General features: G+C 36.6%; 2 protein-coding genes across 5 annotated transcripts in view; one reads left to right on the plus strand and one right to left on the minus strand.

Annotated features, from left to right (window-relative positions):
- The window catches only part of LOC104766984 (probable gluconokinase), a 1,789-nt gene extending 1,511 nt beyond the window's left edge, over positions 1 to 278 (minus strand). For all 4 annotated transcript variants that reach the window (XM_010490975.1, XM_010490977.1, XM_010490972.1 and 1 more), the window contains exon 1: positions 37 to 278. The gene's annotated coding sequence lies outside the window, so the exon portion shown is untranslated. The remainder of the gene's footprint in view (positions 1 to 36) is intronic.
- On the plus strand, positions 1,238 to 3,024 carry LOC104766985. Its single transcript, XM_010490979.1, has 2 exons — positions 1,238 to 1,657; positions 2,047 to 3,024. Exons 1-2 carry the CDS (start codon positions 1,349 to 1,351, stop codon positions 2,854 to 2,856), a joined length of 1,119 nt encoding a protein of 372 aa, XP_010489281.1. The 5' UTR covers positions 1,238 to 1,348; the 3' UTR covers positions 2,857 to 3,024.

Raw genomic sequence — 14,147 nt, forward strand, 5'->3', positions numbered from 1 at the left:
ATAAAAAAAAAAAAAAAAAAAAAATCAAAGACTTACTGTGATTTTTTTTGTTTGTTTGTTTACTCCACAAGACCGAGGGTGGAGCAATTGGAGTCTTCTTGATCAAAGAAGAAATTCACAAAACTCGCTAGGTTGATATATATAAATTCGAAACTGCAAGGTAAAATTTGGATTGAAATTGAAAGAAAAAAAAAATATATATATATATATATATATCTGAGAGTTTAATTAAAAAAACTAATTAGGGGGTGAGAAACGTGAGAGGAAGAAAGGCGATACATTCGACAGAGAGACAGAGAGAGAACCAAAGATGGAAAATAATCATTAAAATATAATAAATCCATTTTTTGTTAAATGAAAATTGATAAAACAACAAAATAACGAGTTTAAAAAAAGAAGAGTGAATTAGTGTAGTAACTAAAATTAAAAATATATTTAAGAATATAGCATATTAATTCAAAAATTAAGTATATAATTTAAAGGGTAGAAAAAATTACTAAAGTGGAAAGATTTTAATGGTATGAAAGATGCGGTAGTAGAGAGTGGTCGTCGGAGTTGGTAGCCGAAAGTGATTGTCAGCGGTGGTTACCGGCACTGGTAACTGGTGATGGTTGCCGGTGGAAGTGACTGGCAGTGATCGCCGAAAATGGTCGCCAGCGATAATGTTAGAGAATAATAACATGGGATTAATTTGTAATTATTATAAAAAATACACACTATATCACCTTTATATTGTTAGTATAACTATTTAGTGAATTGTAAAAAAAATTTAGGTTATACAGTGTAATTTCCCAAAAAAGAACATAGTTTTAATTACATATCTTAGGTAAAATTATGAGTTATAAATTGTTAGGACATAATTTTACTTTACCTATGATAATAAAATGCTAAATTTGTTAAACTATTAAAAAGAAGAAGGTTAGAGTCAAAATCGTATAAAAATATTAAAATCATTACGAATAATTTTTTTTAATATTTAATACACAATTCGTTTTTCAGTGCTAAGAATTATTTAACAGAATATATTATTCTCTTAAGTTAAAGAGGGATAGGGAAGAAGATAAACAAACAGATTAATAATAATTAAATGATTATTATAATATTATTTAAATAATATTTATTTTTATAGTTTATACTTTATAATTTTATTAATATATTTCTTTTACTTTTTGTATTATTGATTTTACAAAGGAAACAACAACAAAAAGAAATGTATGTTTTTAAAAAGTTTATCTCTTCACCGATTGAGAGAGAGAGCACAGTGTCCCTCACTCTCTCTTCCTTTTATTTTCCAACTTCTGAGAAAACTTAAAAACTCGTTAGCCTCTCCGAAAGAGAAGGAGACGCCATGGATAGGCTTCTACAACCACCGTCATCTTCCTCAGTTACTCTCTCCAAATCTCATTCAAGAGCATCTCCCTTCCTCCCTCGCGTCCTCAGACTCGATTCGCCGAGTCTCACCTTTGCCTCCTCTCGCCGTCCCGAGTCACGCCGACTCAGCTCCATTTCCTGTTTCTTTCGCCACAATCCATCGCCGGATACGTCTCCAGGACTGAATCAGACTAGAGATTTCTTGTTTCCGTCTCCTAAACCCGATGAGTCGAAACCTAATCCAGGATTCATCGAACGGATCGTGAGGAGTTTTGAGCAGCGCAAGGTAATTACATATCCATGATTATCAAATCTTCTGCAATTACGTTGTGGCTTTGCTTTAGTTTTGGGGCTCGATTTCAGAAGATATTGATAAGAGCTATTGGATTGAGTTTTAGTGTAGTTTAGGGATTTTATAGCTGCATTGCTGAGGAATTTGAATAACTTTATGTATCTCCTTGATCAGGATTACATCTCGTTGATAGAGGAAGGTTAGGATCCGTGAATTTGTTAAGTAGTTTATTCAGTATGCTTGGTTCTGTGACTTATATGTTGAGACTTGAGAGCAATGTGCTTAAACCCTTTGTGAAATAATATGTTCTAAGGGCTTTTCTTTGTCTGCTTACCTTCAGATTGTTCAATGCTCTGTTAAGCAAATCTGTGTGTTTGTTGCAGACTATATCCACTGGAACAGTCATATTAGTGGCTGCTGTGGCTGCGCTTTTGGTTAACCCTGTTCTTGTGCCGCCTGCTTTTGCTAGCTTTCAAACGGCTACTAAATCTACTGGTAGTGCTGTTGGTGGTAAACTCCTCCGGACTGAGGTATTGACAAGTGCCTGGACTGGTTTCTTTGCTGGTTGCTTACACACGTTGTCTGGACCTGATCACCTTGCTGCTTTGGCTCCACTTTCCATTGGACGGACGAGAATGGAGAGTGCTGCAGTTGGAGCCCTCTGGGGATGTGGTCACGACGCTGGTCAACTCATCTTTGGTTTAATATTTCTGCTTCTAAAAGATAGGCTTCACATCGAAGTCATAAGAACTTGGGGTACAAGAGTCGTGGGCTTGACTCTCCTCGTGATTGGTGCTATGGGAATCAAAGAAGCTTCTGAGATCCCGGAACCATGTGTTGTTACCTTGGAGAATGGGGAAACAGATGAGAAAAGCTCAAAGAAGAAAAAGATTGGGTTTGCGACATTTGCGACTGGGATTGTTCACGGCCTGCAACCGGATGCTCTGATGATGGTATTGCCTGCGCTTGCTCTTCCTTCTCGGTTAGCCGGTGCTTCATTTCTCATTATGTTCTTGATTGGGACGGTGATTGCGATGGGAAGCTACACAGTGTTTATCGGGTCATGTAGCGAAGCGTTGAAAGAGAAGGTTCCTAGGATCACAGAGAAACTAACGTGGGCATCTTCTCTTGTGGCCATCGGACTTGGATTGGCAATTATTGTCAGCCAGTTCTTTGGATTCAGCCTGTATTGAGAGACAAAACATTTTCCAGTATTTGTAGTAGCATTAGAGGATAATATAAGATTTTTGCCTGTACCAACCAAATTTGTATCTTGCTTCAGAATCTTCTTCGTTTTGTTTATTTTTCTATCAAATGGAAGTTTGAGTTTGGCTCCCCAATTTGGTGAGCATTCTATATCATTATCCTTCTAAGATTTTGACTGAACGTATGTAAAACCATGAATCTTTTATGAAAATAAAGTAAATTTTGTACTCCCTTAACGTTCTTCACAGATAGTTTTTGATGTAAATTAAGCCTGGGAATCCACCTAAGTTTTGATCAACGGAAGCAAAGATTTAAGCATGTGATGAATCATGTATGAAGGTAGAATTGGAGATGGATATATTTGCCGTTGAATAGTCAAACACACACGATTAAACCAACTTGAATCTTCAAGCTAATTCAAACACATCAAACTTAGTATTAAGAGTAAATCATCTGTATTAACATTTTTTAAGTACATTTTGTGTTATGCCCTTTTAGTTTTATTTATTTAAAAAGTTATTTACAATATTAACCCCTAAAAAATTTCCAAAACTAACATTACTCCAGATTTTGTTTCTTAATAGTTTACATTTCATTTCAATTAAAAAAATAACAGCAATCAATATGGAAATTGAAACTATCATATATTTAACCATACATTATGTTGTGTTTTGAAATTATTCTATATTTGAATCCTTCGTAAACAAAGAAAAAAACAATTTGATTCCCATTTTGTTTTCCAAAATCTGTGAGCTTTGATTCTTAAACGTAAGAAAAACTTCGATTGACAATTATTTAAATATTATAAATAACATATATAAACTTAATAAAAAATTTATTTACTATGAATATGTAAAATTAAAAAATTAAAAAATACTATATAATGTGGTTATATAGTAGATGAGTTATAAAGATAACATGTTGAAATTAATAAAATATTATTAAATTAGTGTTAAACGGATTAAATCCTCATTTAATTATTTATCAACACTACTAATATTAGAATATTTGACATAAAATCAAGTTGATTTAACTAAGATTGTATAAAATAATTAAATTATTAGGAAAAATGTGACTTAGTCACAGCGTATAATTACTGATTATGTATTTAGAACCCTTATTTTTTGTTATAATAATTAAAAATCAAAATAGAATTTCAAACACTAAACAAAACAAACTAAATATAACAAACAAATGGTCATAAAGTGTATTGCGGGTTAAAAAATATATAAATATTTAGTCGCACAACAACTAGAAAATTTAGTTATTTCTCTATTTACAAAACATTCAATATTTAACAAATAGATACAACATAAAATATAAATTATAATAGAAATTATATGTTCGCGGTGTACCGCAGGTTAAAATCTAGTGACAAATGATTTGATCAATCACTTCCTGATTATATGTTCATATCTTCTATTTATGTAAATTAGATCATGTAGATATTCTCTTCTTAATATCATAGCTAGGTCTGTACTTGTATATAAGTCTACCTTTGAACACAATATTTCATTTATCAATACAAGAAACATTTACAGAACTCGAATGCAAACAGAATTCAAAGACTACACACTTTACATGAAAAACAACTATTCACTCGATATTTCTAAGCTTACAAATAAGAAACAATGAATGAAAATAAAGTCTTCGCACTTAATTGACCAAATATATCAAAATAAGGCTTTTTGGTCATGCTTGGTAATGAGGCGTATATTAGTTTTCCAAATAGAGTCTCCAAAACGAATGGAAAATGAGGCGTATAAGGCTTTTGGTCATGCTTGGTAATGAAGCGTATATAGTTTTCCCAACAGTCTCCAAAACAAATGGAAAATGACGCGTAAGGCTTTAAGTCATGCTTGGTAATGAGGCTTTAAGTCATGCTTGGTAATGAGGCGTATATTAGTTTGAGAAAATTGTCAACCATCCAGCCATGAACAGTGAACAACTTTCTCATAAATGCTACTTTCGATTTTTGCTTCTCCCGCCTGCCAACACGCACACTGCAGAAAAACATCTTTATCCTCCAATGGGTATATCGTAAAAATTAGAGAAAATAATTTTAATTAAACAAAATAATTATTTAAAAAATATTTTAATGACTTTGTAAATGCAACCCTTTCGTCTTCTCTTTTCAGAAAGAGAAATCTTTCTTCTTCATCTCTTCTTTCTCGTCAAATTCTCTTTCTTCTTCGTTTTTTCTTTCTCGCTGAACATCCGCCCACGGCCGTCGTCGTACGTTTTCATGATGAATTACTTAATACAGTCGCTTCTACGGCCGAATCTTCCGCTTCTTCCGCCTACAATCGTCGAAGTCGACGACATAGGGGAACCTTCTTCCAAACCCGACCCTTGGTATTTAAGAGAACTTTTGGTTTCTTTTTTTTTTTTTAAGAAATCCAAAAAACGTAACTGCTCGTCTTTCTCGTTTTAGTGTGCGTGTGGCAGATGCCGATATTTTAAGCGATGGAGAGCCAAGGCCTGCTACCGCATCTCCCAAGTTTGTCTGTGTTTAATTGCTTCGAATTCTCATTAAAGCCGCGTACTTCGTCTAGGTTTGAAAACTGGTATGATAGACTAGTTAATAGATCCATTTTTTTTGTCCACCAAATTATGAAAATAAGCTGATAGACCAGATATTTGGTAGCCCTATTTGTAGATCCGATTTTTCTTGTCCACTTACTGTTTGTATCATGATTGACCGTTGTTTTACTGGTAGACAACCAGCAGAGCATGGTCATTGTTCATCTTTGCTTTTTAACATAAAACCGTCTTCGGACCTAATTGTAGATCCGACTTTTTATGTCAACCCGCTGTATGTCTTTTTCCACCTTTGCTTTTTAACATCATTATGTCTTTAGTAACTTACAAGTTACCAAATGTGCAGGATTGCTGGGGCGATGGACGACATCCACCAAGAGAGGTTTTTGTCTACCGTTACTTGTCCACCTAATTTACTTATGTGGCTCCTTTTTAGACCAGATGTCTACCGTTACTTGTCCAGTCAAACTATTTATGTCGCTCTTTTTTATGCTTCCAATGCAGGTCTGATGACCACGCTGGATCTGGGTATCTTATGCCTCCGGAGGACCAGTTTCAACAGTCAAGGCCTGCTGACCATGAAAGCGCCGAACCTGTAATACATCAGGTGGACCAGTTACCACAGCCAGTGTATGTCCACACTTGACTTCTATCTTCCTTCTATTTTTGTCTACCGTTTCTTCTACACCCAATGTACTTATGTCGCTCCTTATTATGCCTCCAATGCAGGTCTGATGAAAACACTAGAACTGGGTATGCTATGCCTCTGGAGGACCAGCTTGTAGTTGGTATCGTCGCTGAAAATGATGTGTCCATGGTGGACCAGATCAGACAGACCAGATAGATGTCCACCCTATGATGGACCATTTTCAACTTTTGCCGAAAACACTCATTGTCTGATGAACATTGTTGTCCTCTGTTGAACAGGTTGGGTGAAGTGTTCGAGGATAATAGTAATCCGTTGCCTGCGGAAGCTACTGAGGAAATTGACGTCNTTTGTAGCTGGTGTCGTCACTGACAATGATGTCTCCATGGTGGACCAGATCAGAAAGACCAGGTACATGTCCACCCTATGATGGACCAATTTCAACTCTCACCAAAAATACTCTTTGTCTGATGAAAATTGTTGTTATCCGTTGAACAAAGTTAGTGGAGTGTTCAGGGATAATAGTAATCCGTTGCCTGCGGAAGCTACTCAGGATATTGATGTTTCCTTACTCCCTCCTAGGTTATTCGCCACCAACCGCTATCCTGCTAGAGGTCGCATCAATTCATACTCAAAGCCAGAGTATCTGCTGGACATTGTAGACGTTTTTCAGGGAACTCCGGAGTTTCAATGGCTGAAAGCATCTCCCTTTGGTCATCTGTTTCAACTACCCGTCCGCAAAAGGTCACTGTATGGTAAACTTGTCCACCAAGTTCTCTGTCGGTCCTTTGTAATCCGCAAGCTTCATGAGATGTGGTTTGTATTTGGCGGACAACCTATTCGGTTTTCCCTCCGTGAGTTTGATCTCCTCACAGGCCTGAAATGTACACCTTACCCTTCTGAGTTAGAGATGAAAGAGTTGCAAACACCTACCAAAGGGTGTCAACATTACTGGTATACTCTACTTGGTCCAAAAGAGTCTTACTCAATCCGTGACATTGTTCACATGTTGAAGCGGGACAAGTTATTGCCTAAAGAAAATAGAATGGACGGCGATCGTAGGATACAACTTGCACTAATTGTTATAGTAGAAGGTATACTTGTTTGCGACTCTTCAAAGGTTAGAGCATCAAAGGAAGTAGCAGAGATGTTGAAGGACTTGCAGACTTTTGTCCACTACCCATGGTGAAGAAAATCCTTTGAACGGACGATAGAGACGGTTATGATTGGCAAATTCAACTGCATTCCTGATGTCTTACGCGAAAAGCTGATGCGGTCCCATACTGCCACACATGGCTTCACACTTGCTTTCTAGTTGTTGATCCTAAATGCGGTCCCCATGTTGGAGACTTATCTCCCTGACGCTGATGATGAGCTCACTTTTACGGACCGATCTGTTCAGCATCTTACAAAGCTGAGGGCATACCACAATTCTAACATCCTCAAAACAGAAATGGCAAAAACTGTATGTTCTTTTGTATGTTTTCCAAACAGCCTATAAAGTTAGTTCCTATCTTTCTGTCATCTCAATTATCCTTTTTCATAAACAGCTTCAAGTCAAATGGATTATCCACTCTAACGATCCAGTGGACAGAATGACAATTTCTTGGAATGACGAGGTGGAAGATCAGCAAGTTGATTACATTTGCCAAAAAATCAAGGACAACCACGAGTTTAAGCTGGATGTCTGGCACGGAGGACTGATGACTCTCCCACTTTTGGGTATAGTACACGATGGACCTAGCTAACCGGTGGAACTACCTTCGAAACCGACAACTAAGCCTACCCTTCTGAATATCACAAAACAAAACAAAGGCAAACGAAAAGCGAGTGCGTCATTGAGAGAAAATGTTCTTGTAGATTTTTACACTGCTCATGAACTTCTACTTGAGGTTGACCGGAAAAACAATGAACACTTGGACAAAATTCAGCAGATGTGGGCTGTCGAGAAAAGTCTTCTGAAGGTCGAGATTTCTGATGATATCCTTAGCTCTTTGAGGAGAAAAGGGGTTTTCTGTAGCTCACCACCCACCCAGGGTCCACACTTGGTGGACAAGTTGAACAAATCAGGATGGGATAAGTACGGGGTGGACATCCAAAACATTGTCACAACTATCAACAAGAAGATCGAAGACTCAGAGGTTAGCAACTTGTATTTACTCCCCATGGCTAACTTGTATTTACATGCTATGCCATCGTAAATTAGGAGGAAGTCAATGATGGACTTAATGAAGACGCTAACACTGCAGATAATGTTGATCTGGGCAACTACTCTTCGGATGAGGTTTAACATAATCACAAATTCATTATCTGACTTATTTAACATATTTACACCCTAAATCCAGTTCAATTATTTATCCATCAGGACAATGATGCATCAGCTGATCGGGAAGAAAACGCATCGGAATCACCAAATCCGGATCAACATGAGGTAGTTGTTCTCTTGTTCTTTATTTTCCCTGAGGGACGAGTTTATAATTGTTGCATAATTTCCGCGTTTTGGACAGGAATCTGATTGGACACCCGATGATGAGCCTGAGCAGCCGATTGTTTCGAACCAACCCAGTGATAGACATGAGCCACCACATATCGACATAGAAAATCAGATAAACATGCGGAGGACAATTCAAAAAATTTAACACAATTTGTCCACTATGATGTAGATATGTCCATCGGGTTTTTCAGGACCATGCCACCATTGACTCTCCGGGGGACTTGGAAACAAGCATTTCTGGCGGTGATTAATCTGACACTGAAGAAGAGATTGTGTCTGAGCAGGAGAAGATTAATTCAGCTGATGGAGTTGCAGATGGAGATGCACATGCTTTTGATGTTTGTCCTAATGAAGCCAATGAGACAGTTGTTGAGGTAGGATTTCTCTGAACAATGTTTTTTCAACATTATTTACAGTCCGCCCTTCCTAATGGCAATGGACCTTTTCAGGTACCCAACAAAGCTAGTAGGAAACGTCGTAACCCTATTGCCGACCAATATCTTACTCCTCTCCCAACGAAAAGAAGTATCCTATAATACTTAATTAAACCAACCCAAATCGCAACTCATCATTAAACTAGCAATAACCATTATGCACAGCGGAAACATACTAATAATACAAACCAATACATCATCCAAACAATAACATTCTTAACCATTCTATCCAGCAACCTAACATAACTCTACCCAATATTCTAACATAAATAATATAAGCAACAACACACAAACGAGACCCTAGATCATCCTCCTCCTCATCGCTATGATTCCACGTCACAAACCTGCACACCACAAACAACAATTGAGATACATAAGTATTATCAAAAATACTTAGTGAGGCAATCCTCCCATCTACTAGGCTATACACACAAGCAACTGAGAAACCAATATTTAACAAATAACAACCAAACACAAACAAACCAGGAAAAACCGACATCAGCCGCTACTACTGTGTCGACCAACACTACCTATGTGTTGATCGACACTCCTCACTTGGTGTCGACCGTCACCTACTTGGTGTCGATCGATACGATCGACACCGACTCTGCAACTCGTTCTGCACAAAGCCGAAGTCAAAGATCCGCTTCCTAAATCCTCCAAATCGTCTGAAACTCATCCAAGACTCCTTGAAACTCATGGAAACAAACATCCAACCACAAAGACACAAGAATACAACCCAAACAGCCACAAAAACAAGCAAAACAAAGGATTCTAAGACTTAGATAAGCCATGGTCATGCAATCACCTCTTTTGCAGGAAGATTCTGACCCAAAGTGACGAATCCAACCCTTAGAAACCTTCTCCTTTGCTCCTACCACAATATCTCCACTCCACAAGAACAGAACTCCCCAAACAAGCCAAGAATCTCTCCAGATGCCTCCAAACTCTCAAGAAAACTTTATCCCTCTTGTTTCTCTCCAAAACGGCGTCCAACAACCAAAACCCATGACTTAGGTGGAGTTTCCCCTTAAATACTTGGTTTAGAGATTCTACTTAAACCAACCGACCCAAAATCGAGAAATTAAACAATCTGGTAGAACCAAAAAGCTGGTGTCGATCGACACTCCTCATGGTGTCGATCGACACCCATCCCTAGATCACCAAATTTGGTTTGCGGATGTTACACAAACTTCTGAGTATGATCCCCAATTTGCAAGTGAATTTGCTGCTTTTTTTACATCAATCATAGCAACAACGGTATGTAAGAATGGGCGACCAAGAATGAGAGGATCATGTGGTTCTTTATCAAGCTCTAAAACCGTGGTCGAATCCACAAGGACCAAGCGAGACTTGTAAAATAGGTAAAGCAAACGAATGTTTGTTTGTTTTGTTGTAGAAATTGTAAATAAAAATGCAAAAAATAAATCGGTTTAACTTATGAGATTAAAACATTGGGCTATATGGTATTTCAGAGATCAATGATCAACGGAAAAATGAAACAAGGAATTCAATAGTTAACAACTGTTCTAGAACATGAACACAAGATTTGACTAACCCTCTTTCAAGGAATTAATCACTAAACTTGACTACTCAATTACTCAACTTTCATTTGTAATGTCCTAATCAAATTTGCATTATCAAACAAGTTCACTAAGTTCACAATATTCCCTAACATCAACTCTCGCAGGCTAGAGAAATATTGCTCAATTCACACTCATTCAGGCATTCTACAGAACACTTCTGATGCATAGAAAAATGTGAAATCTAAAACAAGGTGGTCAGTTCTATTTTAGCATTAAAATCATGTGAATCAAAGAACCACAAAGAAAATAGAAATCCCAAGAAACAATTAAGCCATTAAATCATTTGATCCTCTACTTAGAACCATAAAACCTAATTAGGTGACTACTCACACATATTGAAAACAACAACACAAAGAGATGAAGAAGACATAATGAAATTGATGAAATAAAATAAGAAAAGAGTTTAGAAATCTTCTCCAAATTGTCAAAGAGGATGGATCTCTAATCTCGAGAAATCGCTTACAAAAGTCTATAGGTGCAGAAAAACTCAGAAAATAGAATGTGTTGCTAATTATGGTATTTGTACCCTTATTAAAATAAAAGTGAAAATAGAAAAAATCAGGAAAAGGAAATAAGTGTCTTGAACACATGCAGAAAGACACCAAACTTCTCCATGCTTCAGCAGACTTGTCTATAAACTTCACCAGACTTCTCTAGACTTGTCAACAAACTTCAATAGACCTCTCCAGACTTGTCTACAAACTTCACCAGACTTGTCTAGACTTCATGATTTGGTTCAACTTGAAGATGTCCAAAAGTCACTTCCTGCTTCTTTATTCTGGTTAAGCTTTAATCCAACCAAAATACTTTTAATTTAGCACATCGTCTCCACATCTAATCACAACTTAAGAAAAGACCAAAAAGACATAAAAGACGGAAAAAGATGCGACAAATGACTAAACAAATACTAAATGAAGGACAAAAGACACCGAAAACACAATACATCAACTCCCCCGACTTAGATCTTTGTTGGGGAGTTCTCTCGTTTTCAAACAAAATCTTTGCCAAAGAAAGAGGTTTGAAAACAAAATCTTTGCCAAAGAAAGAGGTTTGAAAACGAGAGAACTCACATATTCTTCTGGGATCATGCTCTCCAACAATTGCATGGAAACCACTATCACAAAGCTCATATCAAACCGTACTAAATCGTATTTCGCCATGACCATATCAACTTCATTAAATCCCAAGAATACAAAGATTTTCAGAGTCAGATAACTTCACCTTTTAACATTCATTTGTTAATGTGTGCACTCTCAGAAAGGAGATATCGAACACGTTATGGTCTAGGTTGTACGGCAATTTCAGGGTGGCTCAAGTGTTTAAAGGTTTCCAGCAACGAGAATGGATGCATGCCATTATGCAAAATCACAGTGAGACACAAACCTACTAGGAGGTACACAACTTCCCTCTAACTCGGATCAAACCAACTAATGCAAAATCTCTAACAAATTATAAGTGTCTTAAATGGTTTTATAACCAATACTGCACTGAATTTTCCGGTTCTGTTATTTCTCCTTTCCCAATTTATGCTTATTTTTGTTGTTTTTTGTTTTTTTTTAGAATGGGGGAGTGGAACCGGTTCTCGTCTCACAAAGACTGCATCAAAAGAACTGATCATGAAAGCTCAATACATGCTTATGAACATAACCATACAACCACAACTCAATATCAACCACCCAAATAAACTACAACCACAATCCTAACTAGAGGAAAACTATGTCGGTCTGTATACTTCTTAGTTTTTGCACATGAATGCAAATGATGATGATAACAAAAGAATGCAAGTGGTATGAAGCATGGATAGGGTTAAAGGTGTGGTACTAGACTAAAAATGAGTCTAGCCATTCAAAGTTTACAAAGAGTGGTAAAATTATGTGATTAAACACTAAATGTATGATCCATTGCATGATTACCAATCCCCTAAATGAGATATAATAAGTCCATATTAAGTCCAAATAAACAAGTTTAAGCTTCAATCATCCAAATTTCAAAGTGATAAGAATTATATGAAGTGATCAAGTCATGATTTTTTTCTAAACTTCCAAGTAATCTTTAAACAATGCTAAATTATCCCAAGACAATAAATAAAGCATGGTGCAATTCCCTAAGTAAATCTTATAGTTCTCAACCAGCATTTTGACTCCATAAAACATACTTTTGACTCGATAAAAAAAATTGGCTGACTCAAAATAAAGCAACAAAGGAAAAACAACCAAAGCAAACAAGATTAGTAGACATATGACACCCTCCCCAAAACTCGCTTCACAACGTCTCGGTCTGAAAAGAAATCCAAGAAAAGATGTCAAATAGACACAAAAGATTTAAAAATAAAAAAAAAATATAATACAAGAGAGAAATACCTGGTGGGTTGCCTTCCACAAATCGCTTGTTTCATGTCACTAGCTTGACCGGATTATTGTGATCTAATGGGTATGAGCACACGCAATTTCTCCAAAACAATGTCCCCAATCATTCATCTTTAGCTTCAGAACTCTACTCATAACCCCTTCCACAGATTTTCAACCTTTTTCTTTCAGTTATGAAGTTAGAATACTCCTAGCTTTAGAAAAAGGTTTTGAAGTTCCCTTACACTGCACCTTATACTATATGGTATCTTTAACACACTTCAGAGGTGTCAGGGTTACATGAGGATTTTCATTGATCCTTTTGGGCTTAACCTTGCATGTAGCACTAACCTTTTCTGCTGGAATTTAAGGGTCTCCATCCAAGACTTCCTTGACCTCACCCCAACCGATGCAAGTCTTCACATACTTATCCCTAAGATCATCAATGGTTTCAATTGAAAAGGTTTGTCTTCCAATAGTAGGTTTTTTTCAACAACCTTTCCATGTCAAACTCCTAATTATGATCACCAATTTGCAAGTGAATTTGCTGTTTTTGTACATCAATCATAGCACCAACGGTATGTAAGAATGGGCGACCAAGAATGAGAGGATCATGTGGTTCTTTATCAAGCTTCAAAACCGTTGTCAAATCCACAAGGACCAATGGTACACTAAATATTTGCGAGACTTGTAAAATAACTAAAGCGAACGAATGTTTGTTTGTTTGGTTTTAGAAATTGTAAATAAAAATGCAAGAAATAAACCGGTTTAACTTATGAGATTAAAACATTGGGCTATATGGTATTTCAGAGATCAATGATCAACGGAAAAATGAAACAAGGAATTCAATAGTTAACAACTGTTCTAGAACATGAACACAAGATTTGACTAACCCTCTTTCAAGGTATTAATCACTAAACTTGACTACTCAATTACTAAACTTTCATTTGTAATGTCCTAATCAAATTTGCATTATCAAACAAGTTCACTAAGTTCACAATATTCCCTAACATCAACTCTCACAGGCTAGAGAAATATTGCTCAATTCACACTCATTCAGGCATTCTACAGAACACTTTTGATGCATAGAAAAATGTGAAATCTAAAACAAGATGATCAGTCCTATTTTAGCATTAAAATCATGTGAATCAAAGAACCACAAAGAAAATAGAATTACCAAGCAACAATTAAACCATTAAATCATTTGATCCCCTACTTAGAACCATAAAACC

The sequence above is a fragment of the Camelina sativa genome, chromosome 19 (assembly GCF_000633955.1).
Source record: "Camelina sativa cultivar DH55 chromosome 19, Cs, whole genome shotgun sequence".
NCBI classification, from domain to species: Eukaryota; Viridiplantae; Streptophyta; class Magnoliopsida; order Brassicales; family Brassicaceae; genus Camelina; species Camelina sativa.

What these genes read in the sequence shown, in the direction of transcription:
- LOC104766985 (XM_010490979.1), top strand. Translation starts at nt 1,349, where the DNA reads ATGGATAGGCTTCTACAACCACCGTCATCTTCCTCAGTTACTCTCTCC. An exon ending in GGAGTTTTGAGCAGCGCAAG is followed by an intron (nt 1,658 to 2,046) that starts GTAATTACATAT and finishes TGTTTGTTGCAG; the next exon opens with ACTATATCCACTGGAACAGT.